The sequence below is a fragment of the Sycon ciliatum genome, chromosome 9 (assembly GCF_964019385.1).
Source record: "Sycon ciliatum chromosome 9, ocSycCili1.1, whole genome shotgun sequence".
Lineage (NCBI taxonomy): Eukaryota > Metazoa > Porifera > Calcarea > Leucosolenida > Sycettidae > Sycon > Sycon ciliatum.
The window spans coordinates 29,193,769-29,216,708 of record NC_088651.1 but is presented as its reverse complement, the minus strand read 5'-3'; the positions used below and the strand labels follow the sequence as shown (position 1 = coordinate 29,216,708).

At 49.7% G+C, this 22,940-nt stretch overlaps 1 protein-coding gene across 1 annotated transcript; it reads left to right on the top strand.

Moving 5' to 3' along the window:
* Positions 1–281: 281 nt before the first annotated feature.
* On the top strand, positions 282–1,318 carry LOC135824416 (uncharacterized). The gene is made up of 2 exons (XM_065337151.1): positions 282–943; positions 1,294–1,318. The coding sequence occupies exons 1-2, from the start codon at positions 282–284 to the stop codon at positions 1,316–1,318; spliced, it is 687 nt and encodes a 228-aa protein (XP_065193223.1).
* Positions 1,319–22,940: the final 21,622 nt, after the last annotated feature.

Sequence of the window (22,940 nt, the reverse complement as noted above, 5' to 3'; positions counted from 1 at the left end):
TATTCAAGGATGCTTTGCGATGACGAGTATAGTGGACCGGCATGTCTGAAGATGCCGACAAGTTCGCCGAGCAGTGTTCGGAGGATTAGCGCCGTCATACAAACCCAGCACAGGAGCTGCTACATGTACCATCAGAAATTGAAGAAGTGTGGCAGAAACTGGCGGTTGATCTGGTGTGTATCGAGGGTCAACAAGTATTATCCATCGTTGACTACGGTTCACGCTTTCCGGAACTACTCCCCTTGTCAGCTACCACAACCGCAGCTGTCATTGACCGGCTGATGGAAGTGTTCACGAGGTTCGGCCTGCCTAGCGTGTCGGTGTCCGACATTGGCCCCCAGTTTGCCTCAGCCGAAATGGCCCAGTTCCTGCAGCGGTTGGGCATCCAGCACAATCGATCAAACCCACGCTACCCCAGATGTAAGGGAATTGTGGAACGTCTTGATCGAGTCATCAAAGAGAGAATTCAATCCTTACGACCGTCCCTGTCTTTGCAACGCCGTTTGAAACGAGTTCTCTTTGATATTCGCAACTCAGTGCACCAAATGCTGGGCATGTTACCCAATGAGGCTTTCTTCGGTCGCATGGTTCGCACCCGTCTACCTCACCATTCTACCTCACGCATTGTGAACGCGTCTCATCAGATTCGCGCCAAAGCTGACATGGCAGTCTCGCATGATAGTCGCCGTGGTGTCCGCCAGTTGCCTATGCTGCGTCCCGGCACAATGGTAGTCTTGCAGGATGGCTATTCCGACCCAATTACCCCTTGGCGTGTTACGGAGCAATATGGCAGACAAGTCGGTGTCACTGATGGCAGGCGGACACTGCTCCGAAATCGGCAGCATATGCGAGAACATGCTTCACCTGCGTCATCAACTGCCACCTGTTCTCGGTCTTTGGATCTCCAGCCAGTTCCGACGCCAGATCTGCAGCCAGGCACAGAGTCAGAAGTAAAATCCTCGGAACCTTATTCACATGTGCCACCTGCTACGCCTACTGCTCCGTGTAAAGCAGGAGTGGAATCTGATATTAGGAGGCTGATGCTAAGATTCATCCCGAGTCCAGTGACCAATCACGTCGTCAATCACGCCTACCACAGCCCGATGCCCAGTCTGGCTCGCTCTCTCGCGAGGGCTATGTAACCTGCTCTGGCCGCACTGTCAAGCTCACTTAGAAAGCTGCTGGTGCGTTGATGTAACATCCCCATTTTGACTGACCATGTTGCACAACTATGCCAATTTGCGATTTAGTTGCTCGTTTGGTTTGTTTTGTTTTGTTTGTATCGTGGTACAGGTTTGATGTGTCTTCAGCGAGTTGACCCGTCAGTGTCAGGGTGTATCGAATTTGTTGCTTGGAATTGATTCTTGATCGTTTCCTTTGCGATTTTATTGGTCTTTTCTTGTCTGTCATTTTCTCCCTTTTTCCTTTTTTTCTCAAACAGGTTTGCATTTGCAGACAATTTTTTTCTTAGGGAAGGGGGTAATGTGGTAGTCATGCATTGTACATCACGGCTGTACTACTGATGTGCACAGTCATGGTAACAGTGCATAGCGTAATGCTCTTCGCCATATGCTGCTGTTGAGCTGGTTTTACAGATGAAGAATCTGAGAGACACAATGTCTGGTTGTCTATTCTTTCCGTGTGCTTAGTCTGGTTTCTTGCATACCTACACAGAGCACTTTTCAGCTCTTGAGGTACAGAATCTAAATCATGTACGGCATCTTAATTAGATTCTATACCATCATAGCACTTGATTCTGAGTTGCATCCAGTCTAACTGTTCTGGAGTGAGCTTGCCAAGATTAGCACTCAATCTAGCACTCTGACATTTTGACAGTGCTTCAGTTCCCATCTTGAGGTTCAGCATCTACGCTTGAGCGAACTGATGAGACATGCAGTTCATACACTTGCTGGAGCGTGCCCAGGCTACGTTGATCTTCGGCAGATAGTTCTGCAATTTCTGACAGACTGTACTATCTTCATGACAGATGCAGGTTAGAGCAATGGCATAGTTCAGATCTTTGTAGCCACTGTCCTTCTTCATGATCTGCAGTCGTTCCTGAATACCATGCAACTGAACCTGCACACCAGGCCTCTCCATGAAATGCAACGGGTGATTGCCAACAGCATTCAGACGTTCGCGAGCAGCATATAGTCGAGGAAGCACACAACGATCTGTAACGTTAACTTCAGGTATGACCACGTGATCCAACACCAGTCGGCAAGTGGTACACACATAGCTTCCTTCGTGTACCACTTGATGGTTGTGCCAGCACTTTTCTTCATTCGGAAGAGGGGGAGAAGGAGCTGAACACGCATCGTCACCATCGTATTCACGACAACGTGCCATGTAATCTCGCAATATCTCAAACTGCTCGTCAATATCCATGATTGAAATGATAGGATCATCACAGGAAAAGTGGATTATTATACATTTTGCATTGTATATCGATTAGTCATGCAACGTTTTGGAAACATTGTGTAGTGCTAATGACGGCCTCAATGTCAATGACTCACTGACTTAGAATAGCATCACACTTAAAAAGTCTAAGAGAGGCGGGGATGGGTGGGGATGGGCGTGGAAAATTCCACTGCTACCATAATCAAGGACCGCTTAAATCACCACCTCACAACCACTTGAAAGGTCACATCCGGGTTGAAGGTCACTTCCGGGTTCAACTTTGGTCTAGACCCCCCCCCCCCCCCCCCTGTCCATACTACTTCTGGTGACTATTCCTAGTTTTGCTTCTTGTTTCGTCTGCCATATACCTTTGATTTCTAATTAATGAGGCACCATAACGGCGAGTATGTATACCTAAAAAGGCCAACCAGTGTTTTTTTAGAAAGGAAAAGGACATATGGATACGAGTTAAGAGTAATTCTCCATCACTGTAACTGGATACTATATGTAGGACTCAGTGAGCAGTCACGTCTCGATGACCGAGTCTGGTGTGTGTGGGCTCCTCTCCAAAACGAAGGGTGGTCGAAAATCTTGCAGGCTTCAGATAGAATCTCTTTTGAGGGGACGTTCTGGCTAGTAGATTGTGCTATTCATCATATTTGAAGAACAAACTTCGTCGTTCAGAAAAGCTATTTTCGGAGTATTTTCAGTCAAGTGATTTTTTGCATGCCGATCTTGCTAGAACGGAGACTGATTTCAACTGATCCAGCATACAAGCAGCACTCGCTTTGTGTTTTTGGAGAGGATGGGTGACAAGACTACGGAGTCAGAAGTGGACATCGTCGACGATGCAGAGACGAAATAATGAAGATGGAAATGAAAATATGTTCATCTCCAAGAAGGTACTGAGTACATCAAGCACCTTCGTGTGTGTAGCTCTGTCTTTCTTGTGGAAGACTACACAGAAAACAATATCCAGCTCGTTGAAACTGAAACTGCCTCTCAGTTGAAGTCGTTCAGGGAAGACGTCTATTCAAGACATCATTGATCCTTTCTCAAGAACCATCGTAAGAAATTAAATCAAGTCATGTTAGCGATAAGAATGGCGACCTAGACCAGAGAAGTGTGAGTGTCTTGTTTTGATTGCAGGAAACTGTATTTCAATATTGTGGAATAACGTAACGCTTACGCAGTTTATTGCTTCGAACACATCTTCATTCCTACTCCCAAAATAACTCTGTAAAATGTATTGATGTAACATTATGGTACATGGTCATTCTCGTTGTGCTGCTATGACGTGTATTATACGTACATGCACACGAGTACTGTGTACCGTTTACTGTCTCCTTGTCAGTGTTTTTGAGCGATTCTCCACACCTTAATTTAATATTTGTCCATTACGTATTTTCCTTCTAATTACTAATTTAAACAGCGAAAATTGCAATAATGACACAAAGGTGCAAATGCGAGAAAACTCAATAAGCGCGACATGTAGTGCGACAACAAGAGACAACCACTGGACATACATGTAACTAACGAGGTTTTGACGACCTACCTAACAGCCTAAGTGTGAATTTGATTTGTTTCTGCTTTGCAAGCCACCAAGAGTACGGTTAACCCGTCTACGCATCTCTTCTTGGATTGGTTGAAAAGAGATAAAATGATAATACAGAAATACTTGTGTCCAAGTGTCGTCATGAAAACAAGTTCTACCTCCGTAACTTTGTCCGCAAGGTCACGTCAATCTAGCTGGTAGTCCCGCTGCCTATTTGTGTGTGTGTGTGTGTGTGTGTGTGTGTGTAAGTGTGCGTACAACTTCCCAACAACATCCAAAAGGCTGATACCCCTCCAGTTATCACAAACTTTCAAGTTGCCTTTCTTAGGTATTTGAACAACGATGGCATCCGCCACTCAGCGACAACCGATGCCTCATCCCACACCAAATGCATGAGCCGAACCAAACGATCATGGAGCTCCTCACCACCCGAGATAATCATTTCGGGAAGGATACCTGATTCCCCACCGGACTTTCCAACTTTCATGGAGCGCATCGCCGCAAGCATCTCTGCCTTCGTCGGGGGATCATCCAGCTCGGTCTGCAGTGGCTCATCCGGGATAGCTGTCAAGACAGCTGGATCGTACTGGCTCTCGACATTCAAGACGCCGCCAAAGTGCCTGAACCGATCCCGGATACCATCTGAGTCCGTCAGGAGTACACCATCCTCATGCAGCACTGATGTTTCACGCTTGGGCTGTCGACCTACGTGGAGGGTCTGCAACTTCCGGATGCAACGCCACTGAGATCCACCGCCAATCTCAGACCTCTCCGCCTCCTGCGATACAGACTCAATCCACTTTTCCTTGGTCTCCCGAACAGCCCGCGCCACAGCTCGCTGCTTCTGGCGGAAGCTCCTCATCGCTGATCGCGTGCCCTTCTGCAGCATCTCGTTGTTGGCTTGGTTCTTGGCATCGATCAATGGCTGCAGTACATCAATATTCTTTAGGAACCAGTCCGGCTGGATCCTCTTCCTTTCCCCAAGGACTTGCTCAGAAACCTCACACACACAATCCCGCAACGTCGACCACTCCTCATTGGCGCCTGACTGCCGGGGCCGTTACTGTAGGCCGGTGGACATACTATCTCGAAACTTCTCACGAATAGCATCCCTTGTCAACACCTCCACAGCAGCCACGGCTTTTAGTCTTCCAGATGTAGGCGGGCGAGCTCGGCGCGGCTGAGCAGCACTGATACGAAGCTTGATGCGAACCATGAAATGATCGGTGAAACAATTGGCACAGCGCATAACGGAAACATCCTGACAATGCCAATGCTGAGACTGCCGCATGAGCACCATGTCGATAAGATGTGGGAGCCTGGTGGCGGGGTGAGTCCATGTACCACGCCGATGGTGAGGCTTTCGATACCACGTGTTCATAATGGACAGCTGGTTTGTAGCACACCACATCAGCAGCTGTTCTCCTGCTGCATTACACTGTCCAAGGCCATACCTGCCACGAACATCAGACCACATATCACCAGAAGCAGGCTGAACACCCACACGCGCGTTGAAATCCCCCAGAACAATTAAATTGAATGTCATCACGTGATACTCCGTCCAGTGTAGTCTGCATGTCCGCGTAAAATTTATTTTTCGTTGGCAAACTGGCCTTACTAGTGGGAGCGTAACAATTGATGACAGACAGGAACAAGTCCGACCGTCTCCTCCGCCGCTGCGAGGGCACCCAATCACCCGCGTCCGCCAGTTTGAGTCGCGCCACCACTATTCTTGAGCCTACTGCCGTCCAGGACTTGCCACCACGTTGCCACGCGTCAGTCATCTCTGGGTTGAGGACGATGCCAACGCCCTCGTTGCGGAACGCTGGAGTACCAGCAGGAGGCAGCTGACGGCCCGAATGTAACATAGTGAAGCCAGACGACGACCAGACGTCCGCCCCGAACCATTTCGTCTGCTGTACGCCAGCTATTGCTATTTCGAAGCGCTTCAGCTCCGCTACCAAAAATTCAAATTTTCGGTCCACTACCGTATCCGCCTGCGCTGTCGATGGACGGGCCCTTGAAACCTTAGGGTCGCCGCCGTCCTCAACAAGCGTCCTGACATTCCATGTCGCGATATTCAACTTCCTGGCCTTCGCTTCTCCTCTCCGTCGACCCGAGTCCACACGCGCCCGCACCATTTCAAACAAATTTCAAAAAATTTCAAACGAGCCAGCAGACGTCCTCTTGTGCAAGCGTCAGTCAACAATACACTGCAACGGCTTGCAAGACCATTAGCAGAGGCCAAAGCAGTCGTTCCCTGGTATCCACCGCACGGAAAACAACTGCAGGTATGGCGAAAAACTACTTGGAGGACGGAGCCTCAAAAGAGGCAACCGTCCTCAACCACTCCAACTGATACACAATCTCGGAGAAGATGCTTCCCGAGTCACAGTCTGGTTTTCGCAAGGGCAGAGGGTGTGCAGACATGATCTTTGTTGCCAGGCAATTAATTGAGAAATCTTACGAACATGACTCGCCGTTGTATGCTGTCTTTGTCGATTTGCGAAAGGCATACGACTCGATCCCCCGTCTAGCGCTGTGGTGTTTGCTCCAGAAGTTTGGTGTTCCCCCAAGGACGCTCAGTATCATCAAGTCCTTGCATGAGTCGATGGAGGTGAAGGTCCGCATCGAGGGCGGTGTCACTGCTGCCATTAACGTCAACAACGGTCTGCGTCAGGGTTGTACTTTGGCACCCGTCTTATTTAACTTGTATTTCTCTGCAGTCGTTGGGTATTGGCGCTCCATGTGCCCGGACGCTGGTGTTGAGCTGCACTACCGAGTTGGCCGAAAGTTGGTTGGAGACCGCACTGCCAAGTCCCGCCTGCAACGTGATGTCGTCACAGAGTCAGCAGTGTCCTCCAGGACCTATTCTCACCATCAGCTGGCAGCACCACCCGGCACCAGGTTTCCAGGGGCCTCACTGTCCCCTCGGCACAGTCAGAAGCCGGCAGATCTCGCCTGGCCTTTCAGGCAGCCTTGGCCTGGAACTCTCTCCCAAGGAGTGTAAAGGAGATCAAGGCTGCCCAGCAATTTAAGCTTGCCTCCATCCCCTACACCTTGCAATGAATGCTCTGCCTGACTTTTCCCGTCCACACACCACGTCATTTACTCTTCTCTGCGTGCTTGTGCGCTTATGAACTCTTTGTGTTCCCTCTGTTGACGCTTCAAAATCGCTCTATTGACACTGCAAAATCGCTCTGTTAACGCTACAAAATTGCTCTGCGTGCTTGTGCGCTTATGAACTCTTTGTGTTCCCTCTGTTGACGCTTCAAAATCGCTCTATTGACACTGCAAAATCGCTCTGTTGACGCTCCAAAATTGCTTATCATCTCCCTCCCTCCCTCCCCCCCCCTCTCTCTCTCTCTCTCTCTCTCTCTCTCCCTCTCTCTCTCTCTCTCTCCCCGTAGCTCTCTCCCTTTTGAAATTCGCTTCCATAGAATTGGGCACCATTGCCCGTTTGGCCTTGCGAAGCAAAATAAAAATCAACAACAGTCACAGTTTGCGGACGATGCTGCAGTGTATGCCACCACTAAGCCGATTTTTGATCGGTGCACGAAATTGTTCATTTCGTGTGCGGCGCGGTGGGGCCTCACGGTCAGTCTATCGAAGACCAAATGCATGACTGTCAATTCGCCCATGAATGAGCCGGTGTCTTTTGGTGAGAGCACCATCGAGGCCGTTGACAGTTTTACGTACCTTGGCAGCGTCATCCATCGGGATGGGCAGTCTTCGCATGATGTGCAGTCCCGTCTCGCCAAGGCTTCGCGTGTGTTCGGCAGTCTCCGTGTCCCAGTGTTTGAGAATCGGTCGTTATCTCTCCGCTGTCGGCGCCGCGTGTACATCGCCCTTGTGCTGACGACCCTCCTGTACGGAGCAGAGACATGGACGTGGACGGCACCGGACCTGCGCTCTCTCAACACCTTTCATCACCAGTGTGTTCGCATCATCGTTGGCGTATCCAGGCGGGACCAGTGGGACAACCGCGTCACCTCGGTTACCATGGCCCGAACCCTCGGCATTGACTGTGACGTCGCGGACATCATCCGGGAATATCGCCTGCGTTGGCTTGGCCATGTTGGCCGGATGAACGACGACCGCATGCCGAAGCGAGTTTTGTTTGGGGAGCTCCCTGCAACACGCCCTCGCCATGGTCCACGCAAGCGGTGGCGTGACGTCATCGTGGATGATCTCCGCTCCATCAGCCCCCCTGTGCCTTCTGACTGCTGGTTTGATGCTGCCCAGGATCGCTCTGTCTGGAGGCAGATCGCTCATCGTCGTCCTCCCGCCCGTGCTCCTCCTGATCCTGACTCTGGCTTCCGCTGCGCATGTGGAAAGGTCTGCCGTCGTCCCGGGGACCTCAAGCGCCACGCTCCGTACTGCAAAGCTAGCGGATAGTCCCTTCGCTATCATTGCCTTCGGCAATGGGCACGTTCAAGGTTCAAGGTTCAAGGTAAGTGTGCGTGCCAGCTAGTTCGGTTGGTGGGTACACTTATGCCAGATAGTGTTGGGCCTGTTGCCAACGGGCTCGGCTGCTTGAAGGTGTATTGTTGTACCTACCACCTTTGTTGGTTTCAGGGTTCATATACTTTCTATCTGAAGTATACATACCTGTTAACCATGGACTGCTTCTGGCTAGATTAACTCTTGTGTAATCAATGGTGCTAGTGAAGCTTATATCAGATCCACTCTGATTTAGCCACCCGCACTAGTAGCAAGTATTACCTTCACTGGGGGGCAGGGTACCTGCAGTTGGATCCCGGGACGGATACCCTGATGCCATCAATCCTTTTTCTGCACCTTGTTCTCACCCACTTACTGAGGTGTGGTGAGCCCATAAGTGGGATCATTTCAAGTCCACCCTAGTTTGGGGATTTCAAGGGGTGTCGGCCGTTGGGTGGTTAAATGGCCAATTGAGTCATCTTTCCAAGATTCCTTTTGAGTCTCTTTCCCCTCTCCCGGGGAGACCCACGTGACCAGTTTTGGCAGTGAGCAAGTACAAGTACAAGTACAAGTGTGCGTGCTCATGTGTGAGTGTGTGAAAGATAGAGAGTGAGAATGTGTGTGTGTGTGTGAGAGAGAGAGAATGTGTGTGTGTGTGTGTGTGTGGGTGCGTGCGTGGATGTGTGTGGATGTGTGTGTGTGTGTAGCCCGCGCGCGCTGAGTATGGCGTTCCCCGCCCGGTGGACTACACGTCTCCTGGTCTGCCCCGTATGGGGCCACATAGCCAGTCATGGCAGTGAAAGAAGGAAGGAAGGAAGTTGTGTGTGTGTGTGTGTGTGTGTGTGTGTGTGTGTGTGTGTGTGTGTGTGTGTGGTGCAATCCCAGCACAAGTTGCTATGGCTTCTGCCGTAGCAGTGCTATCATCGCCTCCGGCGATTGGCGTCAAAGGTCAGGTCAGGTGTGTGTGTGTGTGTATGTGTGATTTAGAGAATGAATGTGTGTGTGAGAGAGATTTAGACAATGAGTGTGTGTGTGCGCGCGTATACGCGCGTGTGAGTGTATGTGTATGTGAGAGTTCTTATTATTTCAGTTCGTTGCCTCAACAGTACAAAGTACAAATATCAAGAGGGACGAACGAAAAGAGAAAATAAAACAGAGCAGAGAGGAAGATGCAACTGAAAGGAAAGAAAAACGGAGAGAAACGGAGAAGGAAAGCGGACTGGGCGGATTCATGAACCATTACTAGAGCAGGGCAATGCATGAACAGAAGGGGCAAGTCCGTCGTCTGAAGACTTGGCAACTTCATGCCTGCATCTGACTCTTGCGCTATGATACCCGTCGCCTATTACATTCCGCATGGAATTATGGTGGTCACAGCTGTATTCTGTGACCGCTCATAGGGAATTATAGTTTCCACAACAAATCCTGCAGTACGAAGCACCCTGCGAGCAGTCACGAACTGTGTACTTTACACATGTACATGTATGGTGATTTGTGACTGGTCATGGGGCATTGTGACTGGTTAACTATTTTGTGACTGGTCATGGCGGGTTTGTGACTGTTTGACTGGTCACGGGGACCGTGATTAGCCATGGGGCCTTGAGTGGTCATGGGACATTGTGACTGGTAAACTATTTTGTGACTGTTCATGGCGGGTTTGTGACTGTTTGACTGGTCACGGGGACCGTGATTAGTCATGGGGCCTTGACTGGTCACTGAGTCCTACATATATACAGTCAGAAAGTGCAGTAACTAGGCACAAAACTGACAAGAGTACTGAGACAAACCTAAAAAGAAGAAAGAAGACTATTAAGACTATCACAGCTCGCACACGAACACTTTCAAGTGTGGGAATGCTAAAGGCGGTCTATGTATATGACAGCGGTGTATGTGCAAAGTATGGGTATGTGCTGTGTCAGGTGATAAAGTCCAGAGGTAGTTCGAGGAGATGGGAGTCGATTCCAGTGACGATCCGGTGACATGCAATCAGTCAATTAGGCTCCGCCGTCATCGCAATTGACTGCTGGTTTGCGCTTCCTTATCTCGATAGCTTCAAGCAGTTTCCTTGATGGTAGCGAAGCCTCCCTGCCGAGAATCTTTGCCTGGTGGAAGGGCAGAAAGTTGGAAGACTTTGAAGATTCTCGATGCTGGGTACGATAGTGGAAGGCCCAGGGAGCCTTCGCTACCATCGCCCTTGCCTCTCGGTAGTGCTCAGCGAATCGGTCCTTCACCGGCCGCTCGGTCTTACCAACGTACAATTCCGCACACAACGTGCAAGACATACAATAGACAACACCTTTGACTAAACACTGACTATCCACCATACTCGCATCACATGCACGACACTCCATTGGTCGACCTCTCCCTCTCTTCACCTCCGATCGCTGCTTCTCACGGGGACACACACGTACAGCACTCGACGATCGGACCAACATATCCTTCAAAGAAGGACCAGACACAAAGACAACACGAACATGCGGACTGAACTTTCGAACACGTCGTGAGACACGAGCGGCAGTGAGTCGTCGATGAAGGGCAGCTTGATGACCGACTTGAATTGGTTGTGTCTGCGCTTGCTGTCACGCTGCTGTTGTTGAGACGAGTGTGCATCTTGTCTCTTCGCCTTGGCTGCTCGTCGTGCTGCGTTTATCTCGGCGCGTGGATAGTCATTTCTCTCGAGCAACTTCAATTATGGACATGGACGTAGCCTGTAAAATGTAAAGAGTCACTAAGTACAGTTTAATTCAATATCCATGTCCAGTATTTATAATAAAAATAATCTGCTGCAATTTATAGATTCTCACATGCGAGCAACCTGGGCCTCAGCAACAACCAGCTCAGCCGACTTCGGACCCCGTGAACCCCGCTAACACATGATGCATGATCGCAACAGGGCAAATGAGAGACGGCATTTGATGTAAGATAATACGTGGGAGTACTGGTCCTTCCTCCTTTCCGCTCTCAATAACGCGATTCGGCGATAGAGTGATGTCGCCGTTCTTCCCATGCCACCACTTGCCGACAACACAACAGGCAGGAACGTCGCATGCTCCACCTCTCTCACTCTCTCTTCATAGCATCGTCACTTTTCTTTTTCATGGCGCCGATAGACAGTGGTGTGTGTTGCAGATCGATTTGAGTGTGCATGAGGATTTAAAACCCGTATATCAAGTAAAGTACGCTCAAAACGACTGCCCCACAAACCATTGAACGCCACATCAAGTCGCGCATGCTACTCCACAATAGCAGACCTGTATCTGATTCTCTCTCCAGTGAGTGGCTGCTGCAGTGGCTCGATGGAGACATTGTGACAGGTCTCTTGAAGGAGAGAGGCTGTCACATCCCGGATCTTATTATGGCGGATAATGGTAAAACCACCAAGGGGACATGACAAGGCATGGTCAATACCATTGTCCCGTCCACAAGAGCAATGTGTTGGTAACCTCGGCGGCATCCAACCATAACGGAGGCACAAGCCATCCATGAACTCAGCTTTGCTCAGTGGAAAGCCATATTTTTTTAATGGACGGCAAGTCAGCCAACTCGAGGCGCCAGGTTCACGGGCGAGGACAATGTGTGTCGCAAGGCGTCCGACAAATCATTGCTGATACACCGTGCCGACTCCGCCTGGCTTTGACGTACTTCCTTCTTCCCCTTCGCCTTCTCCCGCTGGATGCCAATCAGAGAATTCCCAATATCAGAAATACGATCCACGACACGCCGGGAGAGAGATGCTGTGATGGCGACAGACGACTCATACTGGGAGCACAAAGTCATCGGGCTGACCAGGACCCGGCCACCCAAACGACAGGGCATTGCGAGTACTTCCCTCAACACGTGCCAGGCGGCTGCAAACCCGTCATTGCTGGTATAAGCTTCGTGCTTATCACGTCCTCCAGTGGCTGGAACTGGGACGGAGAAATAGACTGAACGCAGCATAGAAAAGCCCAGCGACTTCTCAAGCCCGAGACATATGCATAATATGCTGCCTGGGGCTGCGAGCGAGCGAAATCAGCCAATCGAGTACGCTCATCAGCCCACTCCTGGACCTTAGTCGATACAATACAAAGTTCTCCTTGAAGTCAGCTGAGCCTATGGCTGCCCCAAGGTACCGAGCTCCATTACACGTAATGACGACACTGGTGTCGCTGAACAGCTCAACTGCCTCACGATAGCAACGCTCCTTCACCACCAGAATCGATTTTGATGCATTTGGGAAATATCCATAAGCTGGGCCATCAGTTGCAAAGATGTTCCACCAACGACAGAGCCTACTCAACACACTCGCCGCTGCGGAATCATCTGCTTACCAAGACCGGATAGTCCCGGCTTGTTCAGCTTTGTGCACGAGAGGCATCATGCCATTGGCATACATGTACATTGCCAGAGGGTCTCCCTGGGTTGTCCCCTCCTCCGACAATATGCAATCACCGTCGACATATAGGCATGCAGGCGCGCTGTAGGTGTTAATTAAAACAGTGGCCAGAGGCAGGCAAAGATGTTGAAATTCCGAAGGCAGACGCTGCGATTCAGGCGATTGAAAGCATTTGTCGCGTCTGCCATCAGAATTCCATCAGTCTCTTCTCGAGCAAACGCCTCCTGCATAGCATGTATGCCCGCCTCCACCCCGTAGTCCTGACCGGCGCTCAGCTGGGAGCAGCCAACAACCTGCTGAACCGCAGGGCCAACAATGGACACAACTGCTTTCCCCACAATGCAACGGACAACCTCGCCGATGCCAATTGTTCTGACACCGGGCCGCTTGTCCAAGGGCAGAAAGCGACATGCAGTGAACGCCATCAATGCACCAGCATCAATATGCTCAGTGGCCACTCTCCTGGCAAAAGAAGCAAGCGCATCACAAAACCGAAGCGTCCGTGAAACTGGAGCACATATGACGCCAGGCCTCAGCATCCACACCGCTGGGTCCCGCTGCGCCCTGTGTGCCTAGCGCTGCCTGTCGGATAGCACGGCGCCCCCGCCAGGCAAAATAGATGGGATGCGGAGGAGGAGGCGGCTGTCCCGGTATCACAGCCTCGTCGCACACGGGATCAGCTTCAGGATGCTTCAGCTTCAATATATCGTTTACTGGAACACCGTCAATTTCATCACTGATGCTGTGCACTCCACCGCCACGATCAGCACCAAGGCAGCGCAGAGCAGCCGATAGCCTCCCAGATGCGACATAATCCGCAAACTCTCGTGCAAGATCATCAGGACGACCTCGACCCCTTGTACTGGACTTCTCTCGGAGATTGTGGATAGTCTCTGTTTCCAACAATAATTCATTAATCTGACCATGAAACCACTGGTCAAAACGCCTGGCCAGGAGCTTGGCATAAGCAGGAGGATCACTGCGCGGAACCTGCAGCATCAGCCTCTGAAATACTGCTGCCACCATCAACGCGCTGTCAGCGTATGGTCCTGCATCACCAAAGCAGTTGAAATAAGTAGATAGATAGAGGTTTTATAAATCTCCGGCCAACATTTCCGCGAGGCACTTGAAATGAATTCGAAGCCAGATGCACACGCTTGTCATATGCTGTGGAAAGAGCCGTCATAGTCTCAGATGCCGTCAAATGTCCCAGACAAAACGTTTCACGAGAGGCTGTCACATGGCCACAGTCATCCACACCAGGTACTACTGTGGTCGACAAGGGTCGATCCTGAACATGTTTCTCTGGAGAAGACTCCGCCAATGGCTGAGCACAATGAACCGCATCACCATCACGCGCAATCGATGCACATGACGAAGCAGCACAAACGCCATGGACATCATCAAGGTCGTTACTGTCAGGAACCAATGCGACTTGGACGCTGGCACGCAAATGTCCAGCCACGGAACTGCAACGAGAAACAACAGCCACTGGCACTCTCATCAGCAGCCGCCATCCGAAGAACAGCATTATGGGCATGTTTCGAGTTACCGCCACCGCCGGCATTGGACGATACCACGTGGTTCACTGGAAACAGAGGACCCACATCGGCGTCCCGCAAGATTAACGAGATGTTGTGAGGATTCCGACATTTCTCACTCACGCCAGGTTTGCAATCCAAACAAGCCCGACCATCACGTTTACATTTGCATTGCCGGCACTGATCACCTGTCTGAGTACACCGGCAACATGCCCGTGGTGCATTATCAGTCGAGGCCCGGCTCCGCCCTAGATCTTCTGGCTCTTCATACTCATTCTGCTCACCAGCTGACAACGGCTGGAAACACAAACTCGCAGGATCTTCACCAGTTGTGCTCATCCGTTGATGCACCGGAAGCACTGTTAGACCGTCCATGTTCACAGCATCCATTGCCACAGGGGCAGGTCCATTTTGCGGTAGCAAGGATCCATGATGACTCCTACGAGCGGATGAGTACCCCCCCCCCCCCCCATCATCCGCGCCAGGAGCAACTCGCCGTATACATGCGGGAGGTGCGTACGGCGGAGCCTCAGGCAAAGAGCCCACCGCACCGCCAGGCGTCACCAGGACAGCTGTGTGATGAAGCTCAGTATTCCCGTATTTCCGACAGGCGCCTTCTCTTCCAGGATAACAATTATGGCAACATCTTCCTGAAGATGCACACACACGCTCAGGCTCACTACATACCCCAGCTTCACCAGCACAGAAGCAGCATGAGTCCGCATGCTGCCCGGGAGACTTCATATCACCAGCCCCACCACCGGAGGACGACGCCAGTCAATGCCCGCATGTGAACGCCGGCCCGAAACGCCAGCACACCAGAACGAGCAGACCCGCCACGCCATCCGACGAAGAGACGCTGCACGCTCATCCCACGCACAGCCCTGCACTGTGACCTGCACTGTCAGCTACGCACGTCACGTGCCAACATGTACTGAGTCTAGTCTGTATCCCAAGGCAGCGAGTCACCACGGTAGCGAGTCAGCAAGCAACGCACTAGTCACTGGCAAACTACAGTCACCACCACCCCGAAGCCAAAGCAACAGGAATGGACGACCTGCTAGCAGGAGTACGCACAGCGCACCTGGTTGCCGAATAGAAGCTATAACCCAGGGAAATCTCCACAAAAAGAACAAGAATCCGGCACATCCACTGTACTAGGCACCATTCAGTAATAGTCCGTTGTCAATATCCTGGATCTCCTACGAAAGAAAATTCCCTTCAAAGTCAAGAGCACTTATTCCGCTACAGTATGTGTAACCCCAGCTTGCTCACACATCGCTTGTTTCATTAATGAATAGATGTGACAGGCATCAACGCCTTCACAATATCCATAAACTTTACTTGTTCATGCACATCCAGAAACTGTTCCTTCCTACACTGGTCAATAAGCTCGTAGATAGTCATGGCATCTGGTTGCTAAATGGAAGCCCAGGAGAAGAGAAGGGTAGAACACTTTGAAAGGGGCTGAAACGCAGTCCTTAAAAGCCTAAACTTGCACCCATATCTAGAAGCATATGCGTCCACCTGGCGAAAAAACGATGAACATAGTCAGTCCATGTTTGTACTTGTTACTGAGTGTCATTCATCATGACGGTCGGGGAATCCGAGTATGCCAAAGCACATATTCCTAAAAAGCAGTTCCTCATATGGCAAGTGACGTTTACACATTGCTTGTTATTGCAACTCTGTGATCATAAGAAATTCCTATGCAAGTAATTCACGTTTTGCCAGTATCATCTTTCGCAATTTCCGATACAAAATACAATGTACTTTGGTTGCCTAAAGCCAAAAACAGTGTCTGCATGAATCCTAATGTGTTGTCTTCATCATCAATGTAACTAGTGATAGCCTGCACTGAGGACAAATTTATAACTTGTCTTACACATGGAAATATATGCAGGTGTCAAATGACACATGCTGGCCATTCTAGGAGTACTGAAAGTGGTGTACATCAAAGTGTTAATATCATCAACACAGTGGTCAATTTTGTTACAGCGTTGCTTGGTCTGAATCAAAATTATCTTGGTAACAATTGTGGGTGATGAAACATTTGAGATACCATGGAATGCTTTAGACCGTTCTTTATGATTTTGACCATCAAAGTCGTAGCATACCTTTGCTTAAGTACACCTCAACCATTGGATCAACCAGAACACAGGATTGATAACACCAGCTGGAGGTGATTTTGCCGATACCATATAAAATGACATAGAGACGTGGCGTTATAATCAGAGAATTACCATCGAGCCATCTACAGAAGACAAAAGAAATCAAAGCAGATTGGGAATTAAGAAACACTAATGGAGGAAATACTGGTATCTACTTCGGTGATGAATTGTTATGAAGATTTTGCGCGCCACACTGGAAATCGCGCTCATTGGTCCAAAATCTACTAAACAGAGAGTCCTGGAGGCCGCTCAGTTTTTATCAGCTTCATCCATCCGCTCAATCCCTATAAGAAGTACACATTTTCAACAGGTCCCCTATACAGGAGTCCAGTTTATCCAGTCATGCCACCCTGTGTGTAGTGCCCGAAAGAGAACAAACACCTTTTCAATTTGCCTCGTGGTAGCGCATTCTTTTCTTCACTTCTGCCATGGCTGCCAGTTCTGCTATGCAGTTGCTGACAGTAATCTGTCTCGAAGTAACGTTTCAGCATTGCGCGGGATGAAAGCAGAAATCGGAGAACGGGAAAAGTTCAGCACAGTTCAAAACTGACGAGTCAGGTACCCTGACACTCTCTTTCGTTGGACGCCGCAAGGATATCTTGTTCACTGGCCATGGCTGCTAGTTCTGCTGTGCATTTGCTAACAGTAATCTGTCTTGAGGCGCTGTTGGCGCTGTCTTGAGGCGCTGTTGGATGTGATGGGATCAGTGCGACACTGCTACGTACGGCTTCGACTGGCGTTACGCCTTGGCTGACTACCCTATTCCACTCCATTAAGGAACTCCACTATTGCCCACCTGACCTTAGATGTGGCCTTCTGGTGCCAGTATACAAACGAGGAAAACCTATGGGTGCACCGAAAAGTTACAGACCGGTCATGCTGCTATCAGTTGTTCGCAAGGTGGTGACCCGCATCATCATCATGCGTTCACAACAATCTACCACCTCATAATGTACGTGAAAGTCAGGCAGGCTTTACACCCGGACGCTCCACGGCTGACGGAGTTTTCTATACTCGTGTCATGTGCGAACGTGCACTACTCGGTGACTGGAAATACTCTGCCGCACTATTAGACTTCAGCGGAGCATTTGATACCATTGTCCGTGAGAAGGCGTTGGCGCGATTTTCAGACTCTGGAGCGGCCACTGATGTCGTTGCCACTCTGATCTCGGACACGACGGTGAGAGCGAAACTCAGTTTTCATTTAGGCAAAGCGTTTGCTACAAATATCGGAGTAGTGCAGGGGGATCCGCTGTCTCCCATCATGTACAATGTGTATGCTGAGGGAGCCATGTGCCACCTTGATCCTATACTATCGCACTTATCTTTACCAGCACCAACCACCCAATATGCAGACGACACAACAATCCATGACACGGAGAGGCGAGAAGTCGAGAAGATTGTGGAGAAATCAAGTGAAAAATTCAAAGAAGATAAATGTTGGGTCAGCTTTTGGGCTAACCCTAGTTAGCCATAAGACCGATGCGCTGCTCTCTATCTCATGCTAGCTGCGACTAAGCTGGCTTTACACGTGCACTCAACTGCTGCGCATGCGCGCCCAAATGCGCGCCCAAATCACCTTGGGTAGCTCTTGCGCTTTCCTTTGCATTTCTGCTCAGCCAGGCAAGCGCTTTGACGACATTGACATCAATCTGTGGCAAATGTCCGTGACTGGCCGATCAAGGCCCACATGTGAGTCCTGCCGCCTCGTCCATCCCGGAGGCGGCCAGTGTCTTTTTCGTCCCCACCGTAGCAACCAGCAAGCAGTCAATGTACTCCGTACGTTGTCTAATGGCCAACCGATCTGCCGCAACTTCAATGCTGGGCGTTGCAGTCTCAGCACGTGCAAGTACGCCCATGTCTGCAACCGCTGCGGGTCCAAGGACCACAACGGATCTAAGTGCGGTAGGCGCCAGTAACTCTGCTGCTTTGGCTGCAGCTCCCGTGATTGTGCATATTTCTCCCTGCACTTCACGTTCTATTAATTTCACAAGCCCATGTCCTGCTGTCCACACACCCCTCTCTGTTTCTCGCTTCGAATCACTGCTCCGTAATCACCCTGACAGTTCATTGGCTTCGTATGTTATTAACGGCCTCCGCTGCGGCTTTGACATTGGCTTTACCGGCAACAGCATAACTAACCAGCACTCGTCCAACCTCTCATCAGCATTCCAGCACTCTGCGTTTGTGTCTGCACAGCTCACCGCTTCCTGCAACGCCGGCTACACGCCTGGCCCATTTGATTCGCCCCCATTCCCGTTTATGTACTGCTCTGGCATAGGCGCCGTTCCGAAAAAGAATGGCAAGCTACGCTTGATACACAACCTGTCCAGCCCTGCCGACTCCAGCGTTAACGACGGGATCCCTGCCGAGCCTTTCTCTTTGCAGTACATCAGCATTGATGAAGCCATTAATATCATTATGTCCTCCCCGTCTCCTGTCTATCTCTCTAAACTCGATGTGAAGAGCGCTTTTCGTCAAATACCTGTCCGCCCACAGGATTGGCATCTTCTCTGCATCCTGTGGCAGGGGAAGTACTACTACGACCGTGTCTTGCCATTTGGGCTCCGCTCTAGCCCGGCGGTGTTTGATGCCGTGGCAGCCACCATCGAATGGATAATGCACCAAGAATTCTCCATTCCTAATTTGCTACATTTCCTGGACGACTACTTGTGCGTGAGCGTGGGCCAGGCATCGGCGAATCGGCAGCTGGCCATTCTTCTCCGTGCATTCTCATACCTCGGAGTCCCGCTCGCGCCTGCGAAGGTGGAAGGCCCGTCTCGTACCCTGACATCCCTGGGAATTATCCTGGATTGTGAGAAGATGGTAGCCCGGCTCCCTGATGACAAATTGGCTGACATAAAGTGCCTGTTGACTGCAGCGAGCATCAACCCCACCATGTCTCAGCGCGAACTCGAATCTCTTCTGGGGAACTCTCCTTCGCTGCAAGAGTCATCGTACCCGGCCGGACATTTATGCGACGCCTGTGGTGTATTTGCAGTCGCTACCAGCAGCCTCACCACCGCATCAGTCTGACTACTGAGTGCCAGAAAGATATCCAATGGTGGCTACGGCTCCTGGAACAATGGAACGGAAAATCATTCTTCCTGTTCCCAGATTGGACACCATCTCCAGACTTGGAGCTGTTCACCGATGCCAGTGGCACCCTGGGCTGGGGCGCATTCAACAGCGGCCGCTGGCTTCAAGGGACCTGGTCGCCTGAGCAACTCGCTCACAGCATTGAGTGGAAGGAGCTCTACGCGTTGGTCACAGCGTGCTGCACGTGGGGCAAGGAATGGCGCCAGCTTCGTATCACAATGCACTGTGACAACAAGGCTGTGGTAGATTGCATCCGCTCCGGCACATCCAAGTCACCGCCAGTGATGACCCTGATCAGGGAGCTGTTCTTTGTGTGCGCCCGCTTCAATTTCACCGTCACTGCTGCTCACATTGCAGGCCAGTCCAACTGCATTGCCGATTCGCTGTCTCGTTTCCGCATGGAGGAATTTCGGCGTCTCGCCCCAGCTGCTCAAGCACAACCGGACCGAGCAGTGCTGCCATTCCAGCCGATGTAATATAGCCTTGACATACAGGTACCGATTGTCATTGCTAAATTGCCGTGTTGAGAACCTGCGTTGGATTTCATCCATCTGCATGCCTACCTTTATCCATCTCGTGCCTTAATCACTTGTTCTTAGCCCTCGTGCATTGGTGGTGAACGCTTGCTGGGGTGCCGTGTGCTGGTTTTCTGGGAACAGCTTCCTTCAACTGGTTGCTTTGCTGCTACTATCTCTGCTTAAAATTGCATACTATTGGTCGGCCGTTTGCGACGCCAATCAGTAGTCATTGCACCCGGTCGCGGGTCCTATTGCCGCTCAAGCATGAGCGGTTGCTTTGGCCGTTTGCAACGCCAATTGCTTCACCCTGGTTGGCTGTTTGCAACGTCGATCAGGGAACTTTGCACCCGGTCGCGGGTACTGCTGCGGCTCAGTCGTGAGCGATCACTTTGGCTGTTTGCAACGCCAATCGCTTCACCAGTTGATCGAAACCAGCACACTGGTGTGCCCCAATCATCCTTGTGCGGTGTTGTGAGAATACGTGGGTATGCATGCAGCTTTGCTCTGTGACTTTCCATTGCATGTAGTCACTTGGCTCTCCCATTTCCTATACACCGCTCTGATGCATTCGGGTGCAAGCGCTAACCTAATGTTAAATATTCAGAAAACACAATATATTACAGTAACTAAAGCCGACTCCTCTTGGCGATCTGTCAAGCTGCTTGGCTCTTTATTAGGGTCCGCAGAGAATATTCAGGCAAGACTAGGTACTGCGAATAGAGCGTTCGGCTCCATTACGTGGAAGCGTCATAAACTAAGCTCCAGACTTTGTATGTTCTCTGCCCTCGTTTTGCCTATCCTGTTGTATAACTGCGGACTGTGGGCCCTGACACAGCAACTCAGTAATCGGCTGGACGCATGGCACCGCAGAAAATTGCGGTACCTGCTTGGTGTGGTGTACCCCCACCACATGTCGAATGTGTATGCCTCAACGCGACAAGGCCCAGTCAGCACTTCCTGTCGCAGACGTCGGCTGCTCTGACTGGGCCATGTTGTTCGCGAAGGACGTAACTCAGCGTCCTACCAAGCACTGGAGATGGCAATTTATACCCTCGACATCAAGCGCCCACGTGGCCGACCCCATCTCAGATGGATTGACAATAATAAAAATGATCTAAAGCACGCCAATATTGATATTTCTGACTGTTTTGAACTGGCTCTAGACAAGAAAAAATGGCTGATGCTTGTGGAAAAATGTACTGCGCTTGCGTAGTTGTTCTTACTGCGATACGTTCTAACAATAATGAGATGCCTTTTGTCGGGTCTTCTGCCTGGATTTCGTTGACAGATGCGTTAAGCCCATAGATCAATCCATGAGTGACATGCGAACTGTAACTATTATTATTATTATTATTACTATTTAAATAGGCGTCGAGGCGACAATAGTTTTAGAATTGCGATCAACAGAACGAGCTGAACCGACATTTCACAAAGGCTTTTATTGTATTAAAAAAACGAGTGGATACGAAGGCAGTTAAGAACATGGAAGAAAGAAAAAGTGTGATATGGAGAAAATGATGAACAAAAAAAAGTGTTGTGCGAAAACTAGTTCGAAGTACGATTTTTTGTTCATCATTTTGTAAAATAATAATAAAAATAATTATTATTATTTTACAAGAAGTCGGAGGCGGATAATACTTTAATAACGAAGGTACGTGTTGGGTCGTAAGTATCCACGCAAACACACATCCAGTCAAAATAAGGCACTTGTCAAAGTATCCGAACGTTTTCGGTCCCTTCTCATCAAGGATTATACAGGGAATGGCTCAAGTTGGAAAGACTAAAACTTATATAGCGTAAAGGTATGAGATAACAACACTCGTGACAAGGTGGAAAATTATCAAGTTCAGCACGACACAAAACTCGAAGGAAATAATAATAGTGACAAGAACATAGTGAGCAAATTAAGATGGTAGATGTGCGTTGCATCTGGCTGTGTTAGAAGTTTTGTATATACGTAAGTTAGATCCTGAACTTTGCGTACAGAAAGAAAATGTGTTGTCGCTACAATTGTTTAGTGTTACTCCTCGTCGAGGTGTTAACAATGTAACTTAATTGGAGTAAGAAGCTCAATAGAAATCCGCAATGGAGGAGACGTAGCGGGAAGGACACTGGGTATCGCGCACCCACCGGTTAGTGTCAAGAAACGTGGAAGGCCGCGGAAACGCGAAGAGACAGATAGTGGTCATGCCACGAAGAGGCGAGATGACGGGACATTGGAGGAGACAACACGCAATGGAGCTAAGAATCGCACTTCGTCAATCAAGCAACATCTGTCAGCCCGTACCAATTGTCGTGAGTTGTACAGTGATAATGTTTTCTCAATATTGTCACGTGGTAGATGTGCGTTGCATTTTGCTGTGTTAGAAGCTTTGTATATCCGTAAGTTAGATCCTGAACTTTGCGTACAGAAAGAAAATGTGTTGTCGCTACAATTGTTTGGTGTGACTCCTCGTCGAGGTGGTAACAATGTAAATTAATTTGCTCACTATGTTGTTGTCACTATTATCATTTTCCTTCGAGTTTTGTGTCGTGCTAAACTTGATAATTTTCCACCTTGTCACGAGTGTTGTTATCTAATTATCTTTACGCTATATAAGTTTTAGTCTTTCCAACTTGAGCCATTCCCTGTATAATCCTTGATGAGAAGGGACCGAAAACGTTCGGATACTTATGACAAGTGCCTTATTATGACTGGATGTGTGTTTGCGTGGATACTTGCGACCCATAACTTACCTTCGTTTTAAATTATTATTATTATTACTATTAACTGGTTTTGAGGGAAAGAGACACACGGGAATTATTATTATTATTATTATTATTTGATAACCGCAATCA